This window comes from Tachypleus tridentatus, chromosome 4 (assembly GCF_004210375.1).
Source record: "Tachypleus tridentatus isolate NWPU-2018 chromosome 4, ASM421037v1, whole genome shotgun sequence".
Taxonomy (NCBI): Eukaryota; Metazoa; Arthropoda; class Merostomata; order Xiphosura; family Limulidae; genus Tachypleus; species Tachypleus tridentatus.
The window spans coordinates 28,106,468-28,130,696 of record NC_134828.1 but is presented as its reverse complement, the minus strand read 5'-3'; the positions used below and the strand labels follow the sequence as shown (position 1 = coordinate 28,130,696).

The window sequence follows — 24,229 nt, the reverse complement described above, 5'->3', positions numbered from 1 at the left end:
CGCACGTTTCACTATCTTTAACCTAAGCATTAATTTAACAAACTCTGCAGTAAATCATCTTCCTACATAATAAATGTGTTTAATGACCATTATTGAATAACAACATTTAACATTTTTACATAACTCTTTGATAACAGACATAACTGAACAATCTTGGACACAAGTCAACGACAATAACAAGCATAATACACGCAATATTTTTCTCACACATTCAGGCGAATACGGTCCTTTCATTACGTTTTGTTGTACGTTTACATTCAACATTTCGTCTTCACGATCTTCTTCTGTGTAATCACTCCTGGTACATCAAACTATTCTCCATTCTCATCTCAACAAATGTAAATACAAACCCAGTGGCTACCACATGTATAACCAGATCCAGATTGTTGGTGTACAATTGTTTATCTACGTGATTGGGTAGTTTCTTACTGGCAAACACATCAACAAACATTATTTTCAATTACATAAGACTTGTGAAAGTATCGAATACATTTCTAAAGTATTCATAGCTTCTTTCAAACAATGTTCCATGGGATACCTGCAGTTTTGCTTTTAAAATTCAACAAGACAACAATTATAACATATATAATATCCATTATTTGAATGAGCCAGTTATTATTACCAATAACTTACTGTCGTAGGAAATACGAAGGTCGTCACATGACCAGCCTCCCACTAACTTGTGTACACACAAACGAACTTAGTTTATGAACACAAAATATTAATGCTTTACAACAATTATTTTGGAAGAACTGTTCAACATGTGTGAGATTTCATTATAGAACAAATGGTGACACTCTAGTTTATAACAAACAGTCTAGCTATTATTTGAATTTTCCCACGTTATATTTTGAAAAGAAAGATACACTTGATATATCTATATATGTGTAGAGTAAGTTCACTTGTTCAAAAAGCCTTTTCAAGACATAAAATATGAAATTTACAACAGAAAAATATAGTTTGTATGTTAAATTGTTAAATGTTTATAAAACGCATTAAGTATGATAAAACCTTTCATTACAGATAACTGCAAATTACTTGTCTCATTCAAATGAATATGTAATAAAAATTGACATGTGTAACATTGTTGTAATAGTTTTATTATTAAATAATATCTTTAACTAGGACACTAATGATACAATTACATGTTGAGACACAACAATTTGCCTTTGTAACACAATGTACATGTAGAACACCATTTATCTTTGTAAAGCATCCATCTCTAAAAAGTAAAGAGTATAAAATGATTGTCGTGAGTTTGCATGTTAAATAGGCATCCTTTTGAGGATCATAAGTGAATTACATATAAAGATCAGGAAATGTGAAAAGAATGGCTAAATATAGGAAAATTACTTAATGTTTCATACATAAGTGTAATATATTAAAATCTAGCATTCGATTACATGATCTCATTATGACTGCTGTACGACTTCATGAACCTATGGCGGCCTAGCAACATACCCCTGGTTTCGCTTTGTAGGACTATGACAAAATTGTCTCTAATAACATCATTGCGTTGTGCCAGCGCCATCTAGTAGCACTTCGTGGATCTATAACGTCATAATCTCTACCTCTATCTTCTCCTCACCATTGCCTAAGATCCCCAAGTGTATGACTTCCTTTGTCCGCGTGTCTTGCAACTGTCCAACTAACAATCGTCATTATTTTAAACTTATGTAAATAACTTTAAAATTTATTATAAATGAATTTTTTCATTTATATAATACAAACTAGTTTCTTAGACTTTGCACCCCTGTTTCTCTTTGTTTGTTTTCTTTAATTTCACGCAAAGCTAGAAAAGGGTTATCTGCGCTAACCATTTGGAAATTATTGCCATTCATCACTACGTTAATCGGCTCGGCATGGCCAGGTGATTAAGACACTTGACTCGTAATCTAAGAGTTGCGGGTTCGAATCCCCGTCACACCAAACGAGAGCTATCTGTGCTAGCCATCCCTAATTTAGCAGTGTAAAATTAGAGGGAAGGCAGGTAGTCATCACCACTCACTGCCAACTCTTGGGCTACTCTTTTACCAACGAATAGTGGGATTTATCGTAACAGTATAACGATACCATAGCTGAAAGGGGCGAGCGTGTTTGGTGTGACGGGGATTCGAACCCGCGACCCTCGGATTACGAGTCGAGTGCCTTAACCACCTGGTCATGCCGGGCCTCACCGTTCCTCTTCATCATATATAGCGGTGTGTTGTACAAATTTGTTCCTAAAGATTGGGTAATTTTAAACAATTTTATAGGTTGAAAACGATAAAAACGGAGACATGCATATAATGATTTGACACTTACTTTGTGAACTGTATATAACATACACTAATTAAATACTTTTAAAAAATAAATGAAAGATTGCTTATTGAGTTTATTGTGAAGTATATATAATTATGCCTTTAAATTAAAAAGTGTTTCAGGCAAGTTTCTTCCAAAGAGAAACTTCAATAATAGTTTATTTTTAGATCTCATATTACTTAACCTTCAATATTCTATGTTACTTTATGAGAGAACTCAGCAGATTTTAAATTCTGTTGAAGTTGTCTAAAGCTCAGCCGAGGTCCTTCTTGTTTGCCTGTGTTTCCCTCATCCTTTTTCTTTTCTTTGCTGTAATACCTCATATGTCTATTTGTCCAGTATTACAAACTGTAAAAACTGGTGGAATGATATGATAAAATGCCTGTTTTATTTTTACAATTTTTTTTTTATTCGCTGATTAAAATTTACTGCTCATTAAGATAAAGCTATTCTGAGCACATAAGTATGGAGTTAAAAAGTCGTTAGGTATTTCAGACCTTTTAAGCGCACCAATTAGCGGCAACGAATTTGAACAAAAGAAACGTACAACTGAAATCAGAGAGCACCGTATTCTGGCAGTCACCTGAACTAACTAAATTAATCTTTCCCCGTGCCGTTTAGACATGTAGGAGTTAATAATTACTGTTTCTACCGAGTTCTGTTACTTCCTCATTTCACCATTATATAGTTCTAAACTTCGAAAATAAGCAGGTTTTTTTTCTTTCAGTAAAAATTGTCAAAGCGTTCCTCATAAAATGCCACTTTTTACTGAAATTTGTTTGGTTTGATTTTGACAAAGAATTATTGTTTGTTTGTTTTTGAATTTCGCGTAAAGCAACACGGGGGCTATCTGCGCTAGCCGTCCCTAATTTAGCAGTGTAAGACTGGATGAAAAGCAGCTAGTTATCACTACCCACTGCTAACTCTTGGACTGCTCTTTTACCAACTAATAGGGGAATTGACGGTAACATTATAATGCCCCCACGGCTAGAAGAGCGAGCATGTTTGGTGTAACGGGGATTCGATTCCGCGACCCTCCAATTACAAGTTAAGCGCTCTAACTACCTGGCCATGCTGGGCCCGATAAAGAATACTTTTACTGTAACTTTGAGTTTCAAGAATATGCTTTTTGGGACCTTGACTTTCATAGAAAAACTTACTGTGACCTTGATTTTGAAGACTATTTTTACTGTGACCTTCACTTTGAAGAATATTATTATTGTGCTCTTGGCTTTCAGACTGTGAATAACTTTATATAACAGCCCCCTATAAGACCTGATTTGATTTCAAAAGCAGTTTGGAAAACGTGTTAACACATAAATTGAGTAAAATTCTTAACAATCCCTGAGAGCATTATTCTCTAACTAGCGGAGACTCGATAAACATTTACAGTTGAATTAGTATAATTTATTACAGTACATCTAAATTACAGGATTTCTTGGTCAATACAAAATAATTTAAATCGCAGGCATTTTTCTTAAGCCTAACATTAGCTAAGCCTTTATGAAGTATGAATTGGCTATATTTAATAAAGATATAATATCGTAAATTGTGTGCGTTTCTTGCTTTAGCTGCAGTTAAACTGTCTAACTTAATACTGTAAATAAATAGTATAAAATAAAATGAAAACACTTTGATAAGCTTTTAATATATTGTTGTGCAAAATGCCTACTAAAGTGTGTTTTCGTCCTATATATATATATATGATCCTGCTTACCTCTTCAGGACCATGTCTATGAATTTCAAGACTAGAGAATTTAGTGTTCAAACAGTAAGTTAATTGCACTGATAGCCCATTGTGAAACTTTTTACTTACTTCCAAATAAACAAACAGAAAAACCATTACACTAATACTACTTTTCAAGACTATGTCTGTGAATGTTAAGCGTATAACACTTAGTGAGAATAATATTAAACTGTTTGTCGGAACATGCATTTTGATTCTATATTATTGTTTGTTTGTTTGTTTTTTTACAGTATTGAATTATTTTATTTACAACTGGTTGTAAATTTGGGGCGTTCTTAAACTGGTCGTAGGACTCTTCCATATTGCCACAACGTCTGCGAATTATGAAGTAAGCCTAAAAGTTGGAGCTGTTATGGGAATATCGCTTGCAAATGTGATAAAAACATTAGGGTTAACTATCCCTCCCTGGCGAATACCCGCCTCTGAAATAAAATACTCTAAGAAGTTACACTCCACATTCACATTACATGTTATATTATCTAAAAAGCTAAACAACCAGTGAATAACACCTGTCGGTATATCCATTTGTTTCTTGTGTTGTATCGTAGCCTGTTATGTCATATAGTGTCGAGTGCTTTCTTTATAGCGAGAAAGCGGGAGACAGTGTATTTGTCTTAATTAAAATTATTTATTATGATTTTAACCCAACTAAATAACCCTGTTGTTTGCCGAAATTTTCTGAAATGATTTTGAGCTTTAGGTAATTTTGATGAGATCTCCAAAAAGTGGAGAATCTATTATTAATAGCTGTTTCTACAATTAGGCCTACACAACCCTTCAGACTAATTGGTCGGTAGCTTTCTGGTTTATTCACTGGCTTTTCCTTCCTTGAGAAACATAAATATGCTTGCCACCAAGAATCGGGACACGGCATGGCCAGGTGGTTAGGGTGCTCGACTCGTAATCTAAGGGTCGTGGGTTCGAGTCCTCGTCACACCAAAGTTGCTCGCAATTTCAGTCGTGGGGCGTAATAATGTGACGGTTAATCCCACTATTCGTCAGTAAAAAAGTAGCCCAAAAATTGGTGGTGAGTGGTGATGATTAGCTGCATTCCTTCTAGTCTTACACTGCTAAATTAGAGACAGCTAGCGCGGATAGTCCTCGTGTAGCTTTGCGCGAAATTCAAAAACAAACCAAGAGACGGAGATATAACCAAGATGTAGGAAGAGGTTTTTTACACCTGACCCTCCTGGGTATAAAAATTTCCAACATATCCAAATACCCATAAAGAAGCGAAGCGAAATATAACCACGATTGAGAGATACGTTAAATACTGCTGTTAAATAGTTAAACAACTTATAAATGTCCATTGTGAACAGAATAGCTTGTACATTCACACCCGTCTGTTGAAATGAAGTGCGCGCGCATTTTCAGGACAAAGAAAACTAAGTATCGTTATAATAAATAGTGAAGACATTGAGATTTGTAGGTCCTACAACTGAAACAATATATAAATCACTTACAACAGTGCAGTAGTTCTGTGAAAATTAGCTCATATTGTTCAGAGTGTAATCAATTGAGAAAACGTATGAATTTCTGGTTCTTACTCTGCTCGTTCTGAAAGTATTCTGGATTAAACTTTCGAATTTTGTTTAAAAAAAAACACGGTAGAAACGTATACCATGAAATAAATGTATCCGAATACAACATAGAGTTGTATAAATACCTAGGAAGTATCATAGATCCTAAATATAAAAATGTGGCATGTATACAACGATTCTTGTTACATATTATAATTTCTCTCAGTTTATTTGTTTTTGAATTTTCGTGCAAAGCTACACGACGGTTATCTTTGCTAGCCGTCCCTAATTTAGCAGTGTTAGACTAGAGGGGAGGCAGCTAGTCATCACCACCCACCGCCAACTCTTGGGCCACTCTTTACTAATGAAGATTGATCGTTACATTATAACGCCCCCATGGCTGAGAGGGTGAGCAAGGTGGGTGCGACGGGGTTTGAACCTGCAACCCTCAGATTACGAGCCGAGCGCCCTAACCACCTGGCCATGCCGAGACCCATTTCTTTCGGACGAGTCTCTAATTTCTTGTGTTAGTCTGAGGCGGAATCGCACGGGGCCGAGGAAAATATCTGGCTTAAGCAGGTTTTCCAGCTTAGACAGTGAACATGCATTTATTTTAATATATAATACTCGTTTGACTCAAGAGAAGTAAGACGTTTGTAAATAAAGTTATTATACTGTTTATGCTATATTTATTACAATAAGAACAAAAATAGACATTCAAAATATACGTAAGTAACTTAACACTTGTTATGAAGCAGGAATTACTATTTCCTCACTATCTTTTCCATTTTGTTAATCTTCTGAATCTCTAACACATCTGTTATCATCTTGCGATTCTATTATAGATTATAAATCAGTTTCTGTTAAAACATTCTTGTCAACGTTCACAAAACTTTCCACATTCACAAAATCATCTGCATCAATCTTCTCAATCAGAGTTTAGATTTCACTACAATCATCATAACAAACAACTTCTCCACAATCTCCGCCATTTTCTATAAATCCAGTTTCGAAAGCACTTTATTATGCACTTGATTGAATGATTTAAAAATACAATTGCATCTAACATGCCAATTTTCATGATCATTTCAGATGCTCTCTTACAGTCGTCCATGTTTGCAATAATATGCTGAACCATCAATTTTCTGTATTTCAATTTTATACACTGAATAATTCCATTATCTAGTGGCTGTAGAACTGATGTTGTACATGGAGGTAGAAAGACTAAATGAACATAGGAAAGCTAAACTATGGGACGTGTTTGTGTAATGTGAAGGTGGTTGTTATCTGTACGACGTGTGTGTGTAATGTGAAGGTGGTTGTTATCTATACGACGTGTGTGTGTAATGTGAAGGTGGTTGTTATCTATACAACGTGTGTGTGTAATGTGAAGGTGGTTGTTATCTATACGACGTGTGTGTGTAATGTGAAGGTGGTTGTTATCTATACAACGTGTGTGTGTAATCTGAAGGTGGTTGTTATCTATACGACGTGTGTGTGTAATGTGAAGGTGGTTGTTATCTATACAACGTGTGTGTGTAATGTGAAGGTGGTTGTTATCTATACGACGTGTGTGTGTAATGTGAAGGTGGTTGTTATCTGTACGACGTGTGTGTGTAATGTGAAGGTGGTTGTTATCTATACAACGTGTGTGTGTAATGTGAAGGTGGTTGTTATCTATTGGGCATGTATATGAGATCCTTTAAGGGCTTTCTGATTATCTGTTTAGTTTAGATAAGAATGATCTAACATAAAACATTTTATTTATAATTTTCTCTTTTAACTCCAGTTAAATGTCCTGGTGGGGTTTCGAGTGTGGCTACTCAATGGAAGTTTACCTCAATTCTCTGACCAAGACAATCCAGCTGCATTTTCCAAGTCACTCTTTACCAGGTTTGAGCCTTTCCTATCATTTTATTCATTTCATTAGAACGTTTTCTAAGTTTCTTGCTATTATTTAATATGCAAACTATGCATTCTCTATGTTCTAATGTGTAACGTGAAGGCGTTGTTAACTATCGGACGTATACGTGTAACGTGAAGATGGTTGTTATATATATATAGGGCATGTATGTCTAACGTGAAGGTGGTTGTTACATACATAGAACATGTAAGTGTAACGTGAAGGTAGTTGTTGACTATCAGATAAGAACCTTTGACTAGTTACTCTAACTCAAAGAAGGTGTTCTCTATGTTCCTAATTATCAAGTGAGAAATTTTACCTGGTTATACTAATTTAAACACGATGCTATCAATGTTCGTAATTATCAGGTGAGAGCTTTTCCAAGTTGCTACTAATCAAATACTGTTTTGATAACCTTCTGTTTCCCAAGAAAGATATTATTTAGGTTGCTGTTTATTCTTCAGGTAGAATATTTTTCAAACTGCTGTTCGCTGAGAAAGTTTATATACAAGTTGATATTCACCATGTAAGACCTTACCTAACTTTACATCCAACATATAACATTTCTTCAAGCTGTCTTTTACTAGATAAGATATTTTATTTTAGTTACTATTTACCAAATAAGGTGTAGCATGTGGTCACTATTTATGAGATAAGAGGTTTCATTTAGTTACTATTTACAAGAAAGGTGTTTTATTTAGTTACTATTTACCAAATAAGTTGTAACATGCAGTCACTATTTACCAATTAAGGTCTAATATGTGGTCACTATTTACCAGATAAGGTATAACATGTGGTCACTATTTACCAGTTAAGGTCTAATATGTGATCATCCGTGATGACGAGAAAACCCACTTGTAGAAAAAATTATTTATTTAAAATTGGCTGGTATGGATAGAGAAAGCATTATGTAGAGGAACGAACAACGTTTCGACCTTCTTCGGTCATTGTCAAGTTCATAAAGAAAGAAAGGATTATTGACCAGTAGCTGACCACATGTTTAAAGGTGTTGGGTAATTGAGTATAGGAATGTAGAGGGCGTGCCACGACTTCTACATTGGAGAAATAAGTAGAAAAATTGAAACCAGATTCAAAGAACACAAAAAGTCACCTTCACACGTTTTCGAACACTGCAAGTCAAATAAACACAACATAACCATAGAAAACACCCAAATACTAAATAAACAAACATAAACAAACGCAAAATTAAAGAAGCCTTACTTATACAACAACTCAAGCCCAAAATAAACCAATACAAAGGAACACCTTTATACCTACGTTAATAAATATATCAAGCATCTAAGCACGCCCTATACATTCCTACAGTCAATTACACAACTGCCTCCAAACATGTGGTCAGCTATGGGTCAGTAACCATTTCTTTCTTTGTGAACCTGACGATGACCGAAGAAGGTCGAAACGTTGTTCGCTCCGCTACATAGTACTTTCTCTATCCATACCAGCCATTTTTAAATAAATAATCTGTGGTTACTATTTACCAAATAAGGTCTAACATATGGTAACTGTTTACTAGATAAGGTGTTTTATTTAGTCACTATTTACCAGATAAGGTGTTTTGATTAGTTACTATTTACTAGATAAGGTGTTTTATTTAGTTACTATTTACTAGATAATGTGTTTTATTTAGTCACTATTTACTAGATAAGGTGTTTTATTTAGTTACTATTTACTAGATAAGGTGTTTTATTTAGTCACTATTTACTAGATAAGGTGTTTTATTTAGTCACTATTTACCAGATAAGGTGTTTTATTTAGTTACTGTTTACTAGATAAGGTGTTTTATTCAGTTACTATTTACTAGATAAGGTGTTTTATTTAGTTACTATTTACCAGATAAGGTGTTTTATTTAGTTACTGTTTACTAGATAAGGTGTTTTATTTAGTTACTATTTACCAGATAAGGTGTTTTATTTAGTTACTATTTACCAGATAAGGTGTTTTATTTAGTCACTATTTACTAGATAAGATGTTTTATTTAGTTACTGTTTATTAGATAAGATGTTTTATTTAGTTACTGTTTACTAGATAAGGTGTTTTATTTAGTCACTATTTACCAGATAAGGTGTTTTATTTAGTCACTATTTACCAGATAAGGTGTTTTATTTAGTCACTATTTACTAGATAAGGTGTTTTATTTAGTCACTATTTACCAGATAAGGTGTTTTATTTAGTCACTATTTACCAGATAAGATGTTTTATTTAGTTACTGTTTACTAGATAAGGTGTTTTATTTAGTCACTATTTACCAGATAAGGTGTTTTATTTAGTCACTATTTACCAGATAAGGTGTTTTATTTAGTTACTATTTACTAGATAAGGTGTTTTATTTAGTCACTATTTACTAGATAAGGTGTTTTATTTAGTTACTATTTACTAGATAAGGTGTTTTATTTAGTCACTATTTACCAGATAAGGTGTTTTATTTAGTTACTATTTACTAGATAAGGTGTTTTATTTAGTCACTATTTACTAGATAAGGTGTTTTATTTAGTCACTATTTACCAGATAAGGTGTTTTATTTAGTTACTATTTACTAGATAAGGTGTTTTATTTAGTTACTATTTACCAGATAAGGTGTTTTATTTAGTCACTATTTACCAGATAAGGTGTTTTATTTAGTTACTGTTTACTAGATAAGGTGTTTTATTCAGTTACTATTTACTAGATAAGGTGTTTTATTTAGTCACTATTTACCAGATAAGGTGTTTTATTTAGTCACTATTTACTAGATAAGGTGTTTTATTTAGTCACTATTTACCAGATAAGGTGTTTTATTTAGTCACTATTTACCAGATAAGGTGTTTTATTTAGTTACTATTTACTAGATAAGGTGTTTTATTTAGTCACTATTTACTAGATAAGGTGTTTTATTTAGTTACTATTTACTAGATAAGGTGTTTTATTTAGTCACTATTAAATAGATAAGGTGTTTTATTTAGTCACTATTTACCAGATAAGGTGTTTTATTTAGTCACTATTTACCAGATAAGGTGTTTTATTTAGTTACTGTTTACTAGATAAGGCGTTTTATTTAGTCACTATTTACCAGATAAGGTGTTTTATTTAGTCACTATTTACCAGATAAGGTGTTTTATTTAGTTACTATTTACTAGATAAGGTGTTTTATTTAGTCACTATTTACTAGATAAGGTGTTTTATTTAGTTACTATTTACTAGATAAGGTGTTTTATTTAGTTACTATTTACCAGATAAGGTGTTTTATTTAGTCACTATTTACTAGATAAGGTGTTTTATTTAGTCACTGTTTACTAGATAAGGTGTTTTATTTAGTCACTATTTACTAGATAAGGTGTTTTATTTAGTTACTATTTACTAGATAAGGTGTTTTATTTAGTTACTATTTACCAGATAAGGTGTTTTATTTAGTCACTATTTACCAGATAAGGTGTTTTATTTAGTTACTATTTACTAGATAAGGTGTTTTATTTAGTCACTATTTACTAGATAAGGTGTTTTATTTAGTCACTATTTACCAGATAAGGTGTTTTATTTAGTTACTATTTACTAGATAAGGTGTTTTATTTAGTTACTATTTACCAGATAAGGTGTTTTATTTAGTCACTATTTACCAGATAAGGTGTTTTATTTAGTTACTGTTTACTAGATAAGGTGTTTTATTCAGTTACTATTTACTAGATAAGGTGTTTTATTTAGTCACTATATACCAGATAAGGTGTTTTATTTAGTCACTATTTACTAGATAAGGTGTTTTATTTAGTCACTATTTACCAGATAAGGTGTTTTATTTAGTCACTATTTACCAGATAAGGTGTTTTATTTAGTTACTATTTACTAGATAAGGTGTTTTATTTAGTCACTATTTACTAGATAAGGTGTTTTATTTAGTTACTATTTACTAGATAAGGTGTTTTATTTAGTCACTATTAAATAGATAAGGTGTTTTATTTAGTCACTATTTACCAGATAAGGTGTTTTATTTAGTCACTATTTACCAGATAAGGTGTTTTATTTAGTTACTGTTTACTAGATAAGGTGTTTTATTTAGTCACTATTTACCAGATAAGGTGTTTTATTTAGTCACTATTTACCAGATAAGGTGTTTTATTTAGTTACTATTTACTAGATAAGGTGTTTTATTTAGTCACTATTTACTAGATAAGGTGTTTTATTTAGTCACTATTTACCAGATAAGGTGTTTTATTTAGTTACTATTTACTAGATAAGGTGTTTTATTTAGTTACTGTTTACTAGATAAGGTGTTTTATTCAGTTACTATTTACTAGATAAGGTGTTTTATTTAGTCACTATTTACCAGATAAGATGTTTTATTTAGTCACTATTTACTAGATAAGGTGTTTTATTTAGTCACTATTTACTAGATAAGGTGTTTTATTTAGTCACTATTTACCAGATAAGGTGTTTTATTTAGTCACTATTTACCAGATAAGGTGTTTTATTTAGTTACTATTTACTAGATAAGGTGTTTTATTTAGTCACTATTTACTAGATAAGGTGTTTTATTTAGTTACTATTTACTAGATAAGGTGTTTTATTTAGTCACTATTAAATAGATAAGGTGTTTTATTTAGTCACTATTTACCAGATAAGGTGTTTTATTTAGTCACTATTTACCAGATAAGGTGTTTTATTTAGTTACTGTTTACTAGATAAGGCGTTTTATTTAGTCACTATTTACCAGATAAGGTGTTTTATTTAGTCACTATTTACCAGATAAGGTGTTTTATTTAGTTACTATTTACTAGATAAGGTGTTTTATTTAGTCACTATTTACTAGATAAGGTGTTTTATTTAGTTACTATTTACTAGATAAGGTGTTTTATTTAGTTACTATTTACCAGATAAGGTGTTTTATTTAGTCACTATTTACTAGATAAGGTGTTTTATTTAGTCACTGTTTACTAGATAAGGTGTTTTATTTAGTCACTATTTACTAGATAAGGTGTTTTATTTAGTTACTATTTACTAGATAAGGTGTTTTATTTAGTTACTATTTACCAGATAAGGTGTTTTATTTAGTCACTATTTACCAGATAAGGTGTTTTATTTAGTTACTATTTACTAGATAAGGTGTTTTATTTAGTCACTATTTACTAGATAAGGTGTTTTATTTAGTCACTATTTACCAGATAAGGTGTTTTATTTAGTTACTATTTACTAGATAAGGTGTTTTATTTAGTTACTATTTACCAGATAAGGTGTTTTATTTAGTCACTATTTACCAGATAAGGTGTTTTATTTAGTTACTGTTTACTAGATAAGGTGTTTTATTCAGTTACTATTTACTAGATAAGGTGTTTTATTTAGTCACTATTTACCAGATAAGGTGTTTTATTTAGTCACTATTTACTAGATAAGGTGTTTTATTTAGTCACTATTTACCAGATAAGGTGTTTTATTTAGTCACTATTTACCAGATAAGGTGTTTTATTTAGTTACTATTTACTAGATAAGGTGTTTTATTTAGTCACTATTTACTAGATAAGGTGTTTTATTTAGTTACTATTTACTAGATAAGGTGTTTTATTTAGTCACTATTAAATAGATAAGGTGTTTTATTTAGTCACTATTTACCAGATAAGGTGTTTTATTTAGTCACTATTTACCAGATAAGGTGTTTTATTTAGTTACTATTTACTAGATAAGGTGTTTTATTTAGTCACTATTTACTAGATAAGGTGTTTTATTTAGTTACTATTTACTAGATAAGGTGTTTTATTTAGTTACTATTTACCAGATAAGGTGTTTTATTTAGTCACTATTTACTAGATAAGGTGTTTTATTTAGTCACTGTTTACTAGATAAGGTGTTTTATTTAGTCACTATTTACTAGATAAGGTGTTTTATTTAGTTACTATTTACTAGATAAGGTGTTTTATTTAGTTACTATTTACCAGATAAGGTGTTTTATTTAGTCACTATTTACCAGATAAGGTGTTTTATTTAGTTACTATTTACTAGATAAGGTGTTTTATTTAGTCACTATTTACTAGATAAGGTGTTTTATTTAGTCACTATTTACCAGATAAGGTGTTTTATTTAGTTACTATTTACTAGATAAGGTGTTTTATTTAGTTACTATTTACCAGATAAGGTGTTTTATTTAGTTACTATTTACCAGATAAGGTGTTTTATTCAGTCACTATTTACCAGATAAGGTGTTTTATTTAGTTACTGTTTACTAGATAAGGTGTTTTATTCAGTTACTATTTACTAGATAAGGTGTTTTATTTAGTCACTATTTACCAGATAAGGTGTTTTATTTAGTCACTATTTACTAGATAAGGTGTTTTATTTAGTCACTATTTACCAGATAAGGTGTTTTATTTAGTCACTATTTACCAGATAAGGTGTTTTATTTAGTTACTATTTACTAGATAAGGTGTTTTATTTAGTCACTATTTAATAGATAAGGTGTTTTATTTAGTTACTATTTACTAGATAAGGTGTTTTATTTAGTCACTATTAAATAGATAAGGTGTTTTATTTAGTCACTATTTACCAGATAAGGTGTTTTATTTAGTCACTATTTACCAGATAAGGTGTTTTATTTAGTTACTGTTTACTAGATAAGGTGTTTTATTTAGTCACTATTTACCAGATAAGGTGTTTTATTTAGTCACTATTTACCAGATAAGGTGTTTTATTTAGTTACTATTTACTAGATAAGGTGTTTTATTTAGTCACTATTTACTAGATAAGGTGTTTTATTTAGTTACTATTTACTAGATAAGGTGTTTTATTTAGTTACTATTTACCAGATAAGGTGTTTTATTTAGTCACTATTTACTAGATAAGGTGTTTTATTTAGTCACTATTTACCAGATAAGGTGTTTTATTTAGTTACTGTTTACTAGATAAGGTGTTTTATTTAGTCACTATTTACTAGATAAGGTGTTTTATTTAGTTACTATTTACTAGATAAGGTGTTTTATTCAGTTACTATTTACTAGATAAGGTGTTTTATTTAGTTACTATTTACCAGATAAGGTGTTTTATTTAGTTACTATTTACCAGATAAGGTGTTTTATTTAGTTACTATTTACTAGATAAGGTGTTTTATTTAGTTACTATTTACTAGATAAGATGTTTTATTTAGTCACTATTTACTAGATAAGGTGTTTTAGTTAGTTACTATTTACTAGATAAGGTGTTTTATTTAGTTACTATTTACCAGATAAGGTGTTTTATTTAGTCACTATTTACTAGATAAGGTGTTTTATTTAGTCACTATTTACCAGATAAGGTGTTTTATTTAGTTACTGTTTACTAGATATGGTGTTTTATTCAGTTACTATTTACTAGATAAGGTGTTTTATTTAGTTACTATTTACCAGATAAGGTGTTTTATTTAGTTACTATTTACCAGATAAGGTGTTTTATTTAGTTACTATTTACCAGATAAGGTGTTTTATTTAGTTACTATTTACTAGATAAGGTGTTTTATTTAGTCACTATTTACTAGATAAGGTGTTTTATTTAGTTACTGTTTACCAGATAAGGTGTTTTATTTAGTTACTATTTACTAGATAAGGTGTTTTATTTAGTTACTATTTACCAGATAAGGTGTTTTATTTAGTTACTATTTACTAGATAAGGTGTTTTATTTAGTTACTATTTACCAGATAACGTGTTTTATTTAGTTACTATTTACTAGATAAGGTGTTTTATTTAGTTACTATTTACCAGATAACGTGTTTTATTTAGTTACTATTTACTAGATAAGGTGTTTTATTTAGTTACTATTTACCAGATAAGGTGTTTTATTTAGTTACTATTTACTAGATAAGGTGTTTTATTTAGTCACTATTTACCAGATAAGGTGTTTTACTTAGTTACTGTTTACCAGATAAGGTGTTTTATTTAGTCACTATTTACCAGATAAGGTGTTTTATTTAGTCACTATTTACCAGATAAGGTGTTTTATTTAGTCACTATTTACTAGATAAGGTATTTTATTTAGTTACTGTTTACTAGATAAGGTGTTTTATTTAGTCACTATTTACCAGATAAGGTGTTTTATTTAGTTACTGTTTACTAGATAAGGTGTTTTATTTAGTTACTGTTTACTGGATAATGTGTTTTATTTAGTCACTATTTACCAGATAAGGTGTTTTACTTAGTTACTGTTTACTGGATAATGTGTTTTATTTAGTTACTGTTTACTAGATAAGGTGTTTAATTTGGTTACTATTTATCAAATATAATATTTTTATTCAGTTAGTATTCACCATATAAAGTGTTTTTCTTTGTTGCTGATTGTTTCTTTAGTTGCTGTTGGTCTGATAAGATGTATTCCTTTGTTTCCATTCACCATGTTAAATATTTTACTTAGCTGCTGTTCGCCAGGTATAACATTTTGCAAGTAGGTGTTAAACACGTTCAATCTTTTGTAAGTCAATGGGCACCTAATAAGGATTTTTGTTTTAATCCACAATCATCATATATTAACCTTTCTGCGAAGACTTCTCTTCACCCTACAATTGCCTTGTATAAACGCTGGCAATAAATCACTGCTATACAAACAATATATTAAGTAAACTCACGAAACCTAATAATGTTAGCTAATAAATGCATACAGAGCTCCAGTCCCAGTTATTCAACAAACGAACGCTAGTGAATTCAACTCGAACATTGTAAATGTCGTGTAAAAATTGAATCTCTTGGTCTGTGATTTAAAACGAATGGGTAAAGTAAATATAAATTCAGGTATGCTCTGAATCTTGAATTATTTTGAACAGAATTTTTACTTCTCAGATCTAAAGAATTTAATGTTTTAACCATGAGAAAAATGAAGTCGTATATCCTGTAGTACGTAAGTTGGAACTGAATTATTGCTTACAACGATTCGAGAGATTTCCATGTCAATAATGTTTATTCACAGGTAAAAAGATTGTGTCTGAAGAATTCGAATGACAGTTTCTGTGCACGTATAGCTGCTAGTTCAGGTCTTAAATAACCTTACTATACTTTTTAGAATATTAATAAATAATATTTTCCTTGGCGTTAGATTCGTAACGCTCTGTGTTCTTGTGAAAACAAAATAACATACTTTTTTTATGGTGTGAAAATGTATGATTCGTTTCTCCAATATGTTGAACTTTGTTCTTTCTTTGAATAAAATTAGTATTTATTACTGACGTAGTCTGTGTTTCACATACGATTTTCCTTTTCTGATAACTCGATTAACTTATTTAATCATTTCATATGCGACATTCTTATTGGTGTTTTATAAATATTGCCTTGTACGTTTGTAACATAATGTTTATATATATATAATCTGTTGTTTTATAGGGTTCTCACATATTCTTATCTAACTGCGTTCAATTTGGGCCTGCTTCTGTATCCAGCTACTCTCTCTTATGACTGGCAGATGGGTAGTATTCCTCTCGTGGAGTCGATATGGGATCTTCGGAATCTTGTCACAATACTTACTTTTTTCGGGATTGCAATGATCATCTGGTTCGTGACATCATCATCTCAGGTAAGACGAGGTAGGTGTTGTGGTCGTTGGGTGGGTCCTTGTAAGCTACCTTAACAACTTTATGAAAACATCATATACAGAACGTGGCACTGTCAATAAATATTTTTACCTAACGTATTTCTGTAACTAATAAATTGGATGTCAACTTATATTAACATCCAAACTACTTACTTAGAGCGAAACTAAAAATCAACCTGTTGATAAGTGTAGGTAATTAAATATACTTTTGTTACATTCTTGCCCAGAAAGATTAGAATACATCATTTGGTAGTCTCGTTTGTAACGACATTTTCGGTCGTAAACCCAATAATATTTCACGAGACTCAGCCAACATAGGAGATTTCGTTTGGTCATAAATGCACATAATAAACAAACGAAGTAAAAACATCTATAATAAAAGCACAATAATAATAAAAGATAAAAATATCAAAATAAGATAGATAAAAAATTTTTTTAACAAATACTATTGATTAAAGTAATAATAAATAAACAATAAAGTTGACTCTCACACTTTTTCTTTTATTCGTTAAATCTCGATTTTTTTCTGTTTTATCTCCTTCTATTACTATAGCCTACTGATCATCAGTCCTTTATTTTACCCTTCAATATATCTGTGATACAATCATTATGCTCATTGATTAGTATCATGTTTTATGTCCATTTGTTATTTTACACCTCGTTTAACTATTATACATCCTTATACTTTAATTATCTGTTGATACCACTTCATGTCTTGTTTATATTTTCATCTCTCCCTAGTGGCTTAGTGGTATGTCTACAGACTTACAGCGCTAGAAGACGGGTTTTGATACAAGGAGCAGAGATAGCCCATTGTGTAGTTCTGTGCTTAACTTCAACGAAAAAACTGTTCATACCTTTCACTTATATCCATATACAAAATTACCTTTATTATACAGATGTGCTACATGCATTTATCTCGTTCACATGTTTGTTTTCAGGGCAAAGAAATAAAGCTTTAGCTATTCTAAAGACAGGAAACAAATGCTTCGTTTAGGAGAATTAGAACCTTTGTATCCCTACATCCTTTAATTCTGCTGTAAAATTACATTCCACAGTTTATTCAAAGCTAGCATCATTAACGTTGTTTGTAAAAATTCGTGTGTTTATGTTGCGTATAATGATGATGTTTTGTTGTGACATTTATTATACTTTACTATTATGAAGTTACATTTCTTTTCGTAATGTTGTATGAAGAGATTTAAAACTAGCTTAAATCTTATGGGATGACAAACCATGTAAGATACCATTGGGATTACGGCCAATAGTATCGTTAACCGCTGAAGAATCAGTGCAGTGTAACTAATACAATACTTTTGTCGTGTTGTTCTTCGTGAGTAATAAATAAGCTGCTTATTAGGCTAGTTTTTAGTACTGGTTAATGTAAATAACAAGTTTTGATCAGACGTTAGTGGGGGATAACAGAACTCACCTGTTAAGCAGAGTAACAAGTCAGTTTGTAATGTTTGACTTAGTAGTGGTTGTAGGATTTGTGACAGGTCATTGCTGGGTTTTATTACCAACATCATTGTGATCTGTGTATCCACCATAGTTTATGACAGGTTGTTGACGCGTTTACTACCAACATCATCGTGATCTGTGTATCCACCAGAGCTTAGGACAGATTTGCTGGGTTTGACTAACATCATCATTCTGATCTCTGTAGCCAACAGAGTTTAGAGAATGCCTAATTGTGGGATCATCTCAAGATGTCACAATTTTTTACAACATAGCTAATATATGATAACCGATTAAAGCTTTAAAAATGACGTCCTGACAAACTCTGATGAAAAACAACGACAAGACATGAACTTTAGGTTTGAATTTCATTATTTCAAATGCAGTTTTTATTTTCTTATTTAGAATGGCGAAACTAAGTTGTTAACGATAGGCTTAGCAACTTGTGTTTTCCCTTTCCTACCGGCTTCCAATCTTCTCGTGACCGTAGGATTCGTGGTGGCTGAGCGGGTTCTCTACATACCAAGGTAAGACTAACTAACATTCAAGGTTTAACGTTTACGTTACAGTAAAACTCGTGTTATTCAAGTGGATCGTCTACGCACTGAGTTCAGATAATACTTAATAACAAGAGAGGCACATCTTTTGGAGAATCTTTCAGATCCAAATAGGATAAAAATAACGCAGTGAAGGTTTAATTCTTTGTCCACTAATAGGTACTTCTGACATGAGGATCACAAACCATGTAGAAATATCTTGACACGTAAGTTTTATGAAATCTTCTTTTCTCCGTGTTTGGACATTTATTATATTCTTACTGGGTATTACAACCAAAGTTTCCTTCTTAGTGCTGGATTCTTTGTTCTCGTTGTTCATGGACTTCACAAGCTGAAGAGCACGAAGTACACATGGAGTTGCAGAGTCTTGACTCTGGTTATTGTGACCACCTTCATGTTAAAGACGGCGAGAAGAAACACTGTATGGTCATCGAGAGAATCTCTCTTCAGGTGGGTTTCCAACATCGAGTCACCTGGTGCTGAATCAAAAAATTAACAGACGAATGAAAAATGTTCCAACGGTTATTACGAACGTGATTATAAAACACGTTAATATAAGTAAATACTGTCTTTAATTCTAAACAGGAAACTGACAATATTCAATCTTTTTAATATTTTTAAGTTTAAAATAGGATAATAAACCATATACAGTCCCTGTAACCCGAAAAAGTGATAATTTAGTTTTAAACAGGACAATTAACACTATACAGTCCCTACAACTTGAACAAATCAAACCAGGAAACTGGCCGACATATATTTGTTCTTACGTAAAAAAAATATAATTTGCTGCTGTTGAATTTTTGGTGAAATAAAAACTTTATTTTGTTAGAACTAATGTTTTATGACAAGGTTCCAGTTTGAAAAAGTTCATAAGCCAGTGCTGCAATCTTAGCTAAGAATTTCTTCCAGATCTGGACTGGAGTCGGTTCCCCAGAATGCCAAGATCCACTACAACTTTGCAAATCTCCAAAAAGATCTGGGTGACGTAGACCTTGCCGTGAAACATTACCGGATAGCTATCAGGTAAAATCCGGTAGTTGTTTATACGGGTCTTAATATTTCAAACAATGAACGTGCTACTTACATATGACGACTTAACATGGTAAAATCCGGTAGTTGTTTAGACGGGTCTAAATATTTCAAACAACGAACGTGCTACTTACATATGATGACTTAACATGGTAAAATCCGGTAGTTGTTTAGACGGGTCTTAATATTTCAAACAATTAAAGTTCTACTTACATATGATGACCTAACATGGTAAAATCCGGTAGTTGTTTAGACGGGTCTAAATATTTCAAACAATGAACGTGCTACTTACATATGATGACTTAACATGGTAAAATCCGGTAGTTGTTTAGACGGGTCTTAATATTTCAAACAATGAACGTGCTACTTACATATGATGACTTAACATGGTAAAATCCGGTAGTTGTTTAGACGGGTCTTAATATTTCAAACAATGAACGTGCTACTTACATATGATGACTTAACATGGTAAAATCCGGTAGTTGTTTAGACGGGTCTTAATATTTCAAACAATGAACGTGCTACTTACATATGATGATTTAACATGGTAAAATCCGGTAGTTGTTTAGACGGGTCTAAATATTTCAAACAACGAACGTGCTACTTACATATGATGATTTAACATGGTAAAATCCGGTAGTTGTTTAGACGGGTCTAAATATTTCAAACAATGAACGTGCTACTTTAGTTGTCTTGATATAAATGAGGTAAACTGCTTTAGTTGTTTAGATGAGTTATATTGTCCGAAACAATGATCATGCTACACTCTCCAACTTCGTTAATATCGAGCAAGAAAATCATTTTTCCTCAAGAGTTTAGATACTTTATAATCCGCTAAGATTATCTGTAACAGTTACGCTTTGATCTTAATCTGAGATTAGAGCATTTCTTTACTCAATATTTACATGAGGGTAAACCAAGTTTCACAGGCTTTCAAAACAGTATACTTTACGTTAACAAAACACTTACACCTCAGAACATCTGTACCCAAGCCTATCAGGACACAAACTTTAAGATACCTGAGTCACTAAACTAACAGAACACTTACACCTTCAGCATAACAATGTCGTTAGTCTAATTAGCCTCTGAAACTTCATGTTATATTGGTATTGTAGTCAGTTCTCTAACACGATACGATATGTTTCAGTTTGTGGCCGGACCATGCCAGTGCACACAACAATTTGGGCACTTTGCTTCATGACTCAACAGAAGCTGAGCACCACTTCAGAACTGCTATTTCCATCAACCCACTACACGCCAGGGCCTACTTCAATCTAGCCAATCTATACAGGTACGTCGGGTCGTTTTAAAAGTAAGTAAAGAATACAGAGCTTCCTTATAAGATACAATAGATAGGTATTATTGGGAAGTTAACACATCTTATCTAGTACTTTAAGGTTCTATATAAGATACAATAGTCATGGGTCATTGGGAAGTTAATACATCTTGTCTAGTAGTTTAAATTCCTTTACAAGATACAATAGACAGGTATCATTGGGAAGTGAATACATCTTGTCTAGTAGTTTAAGGTTATTTACAATATACAATAGACAGGTATCATTGGGAAGTGAATACATCTTGTCTAGTAGTTTAAGGTTCTTTATAAGATACAATAGACAGGTATCATTGGGAAGTTAATACATCTTGTCTAGTAGTTTAAGGTTCTTTATAAGATACAATAGACAGGTACCATTGGGAAGTTAATACATCTTGTCCAGTAGTTTAAGGTTCTTTATAAGATACAATAGACAGGTATCATTGGGAAGTTAATACATCTTGTCTAGTAGTTTAAGGTTCTTTATAAGATACAATAGACAGGTATCATTGGGAAGTTAATACATCTTGTCCAGTAGTTTAAGGTTCTTTATAAGATACAATAGACAGGTATCATTGGGAAGTGAATACATCTTGTCTAGTAGTTTAAGGTTCTTTATAAGATACAACAGACAGGTATCATTGGGAAGTTAATACATCTTGTCTAGTAGTTTAAGGTTCTTTATAAGATACAATAGACAGGTACCATTGGGAAGTTAATACATCTTGTCCAGTAGTTTAAGGTTCTTTATAAGATACAATAGACAGGTATCATTGGGAAGTTAATACATCTTGTCTAGTAGTTTAAGGTTCTTTATAAGATACAATAGACAGGTATCATTGGGAAGTGAATACATCTTGTCCAGTAGTTTAAGGTTCTTTATAAGATACAATAGACAGGTATCATTGGGAAGTTAATACATCTTGTCCAGTAGTTTAAGGTTCTTTATAAGATACAATAGACAGGTATCATTGGGAAGTTAATACATCTTGTCCAGTAGTTTAAGGTTCTTTATAAGATACAATAGACAGGTATCATTGGGAAGTTAATACATCTTGTCTAATAGTTTAAGGTTCTTTATAAGATACAATAGACAGGTATCGTTAGGAAGTTAATACATCTTGTCTAGTAGTTTAAGGTTCTTTATAAGATACAATAGACAGGTATCATTGGGAAGTTAATACATCTTGTCCAGTAGTTTAAGGTTCTTTATAAGATACAATAGACAGGTATCATTGGGAAGTTAATACATCTTGTCTAGTAGTTTAAGGTTCTTTATAAGATACAATAGACAGGTATCATTGGGAAGTTAATACATCTTGTCTAATAGTTTAAGGTTCTTTATAAGATACAATAGACAGGTATCATTGGGAAGTTAATACATCTTGTCTAGTAGTTTAAGGTTCTTTACAAGATACAATAGACAGGTATCATTGGGAAGTTAATACATCTTGTCTAGTAGTTTAAGGTTCTTTATAAGATACAATAGACAGGTACCATTGGGAAGTGAATACATCTTGTCCAGTAGTTTAAGGTTCTTTATAAGATACAATAGACAGGTATCATTGGGAAGTTAATACATCTTGTCCAGTAGTTTAAGGTTCTTTATAAGATACAATAGACAGGTATCATTGGGAAGTTAATACATCTTGTCTAGTAGTTTAAGGTTCTTTATAAGATACAATAGACAGGTATCATTGGGAAGTTAATACATCTTGTCCAGTAGTTTAAGGTTCTTTATAAGATACAATAGACAGGTATCATTGGGAAGTTAATACATCTTGTCTAGTAGTTTAAGGTTCTTTATAAGATACAATAGACAGGTATCATTGGGAAGTTAATTTTCCGTTGCCTCAATTGTACATAGAACACTTCGTTATTTTAGTGAACTAACCCTCGTTTATGTTTCGGTACAATTTTACTTGATATATAATGTATTTTTACACCGTCATAGTGTCTCATTCTTTGTTTACTTGGACTTTTTATCATGTTATCTTCTGTTGTTAGGTGTAGCTGTCATCTTCTACAACACACCTGTTGTGAAGTCTTTAGTCTTCAGTTAATGTTAATTCTTGATCTTAATGGCGGAGTTTTCTACCCTTTTATCTTTTCATTCTTAGCAGTAAAAGCATTTATATATTTTTACTAAAGTGAACCTTTTGTAAAACCTAATAATCTGGGTTTCTGTAAACTGGGTGTTTGATAAAACTTACTAAATTGTAAAGTGATCATGGTAGGACTCTTACAAAACTCATTCATTTATAAAACTTACTAAATTGTAAAGTGGTTATGGTAGGACTCTTACAAAACTCATTCATTTATGAAACTTACTAAATTGTAAAGTGGTTATGGTAGGACTCTTACCAAACTCGATCCTTTATAAAACCTACTAAAATGGGTGTGTCATTACTCTTACCAAATTCTGTCTTGTATAAAACCTACTAAAGTGGGTGTGTCATTACTCTTACCAAATTCTGTCTTGTATAAAACCTACTAAAATGGGTGTGTTATTACTCTTACCAAATTCTATCTTGTATAAAACCTACTAAAGTGGGTGTCTCATTACTCTTACCAAATTCTGTCTTGTATAAAACTTACTAAAATGGGTGTGTCATTACTCTTACCAAATTCTGTCTTGTATAAAACCTACTAAAGTGGGTGTGTCATTACTCTTACCAAATTCTGTCTTGTATAAAACTTACTAAAATGGGTGTGTCATTACTCTTACCAAATTCTGTCTTGTATAAAACTTACTAAAATGGGTGTGTCATTACTCTTATCAAATTCTGTCTTGTATAAAACTTACTAAAATGGGTGTGTCATTACTCTTACCAAATTCTGTCTTGTATAAAACTTACTAAAGTGGGTGTAATAGG

The 24,229-nt window shown here is 31.6% G+C and overlaps 1 protein-coding gene across 1 annotated transcript in view; it reads left to right on the top strand.

The window, feature by feature from the left end:
- Positions 1-24,229, top strand: part of LOC143248753 (protein O-mannosyl-transferase TMTC1-like) — a 62,304-nt gene that overhangs the window by 23,117 nt on the left and 14,958 nt on the right. The window contains exons 5-10 of the mRNA XM_076497436.1: positions 7,358-7,461; positions 16,787-16,976; positions 18,858-18,979; positions 19,301-19,459; positions 19,919-20,032; positions 21,186-21,329. Coding sequence (XP_076353551.1) covers positions 7,358-7,461; positions 16,787-16,976; positions 18,858-18,979; positions 19,301-19,459; positions 19,919-20,032; positions 21,186-21,329 — 833 coding nt within the window. The remainder of the gene's footprint in view (positions 1-7,357; positions 7,462-16,786; positions 16,977-18,857; positions 18,980-19,300; positions 19,460-19,918; positions 20,033-21,185; positions 21,330-24,229) is intronic.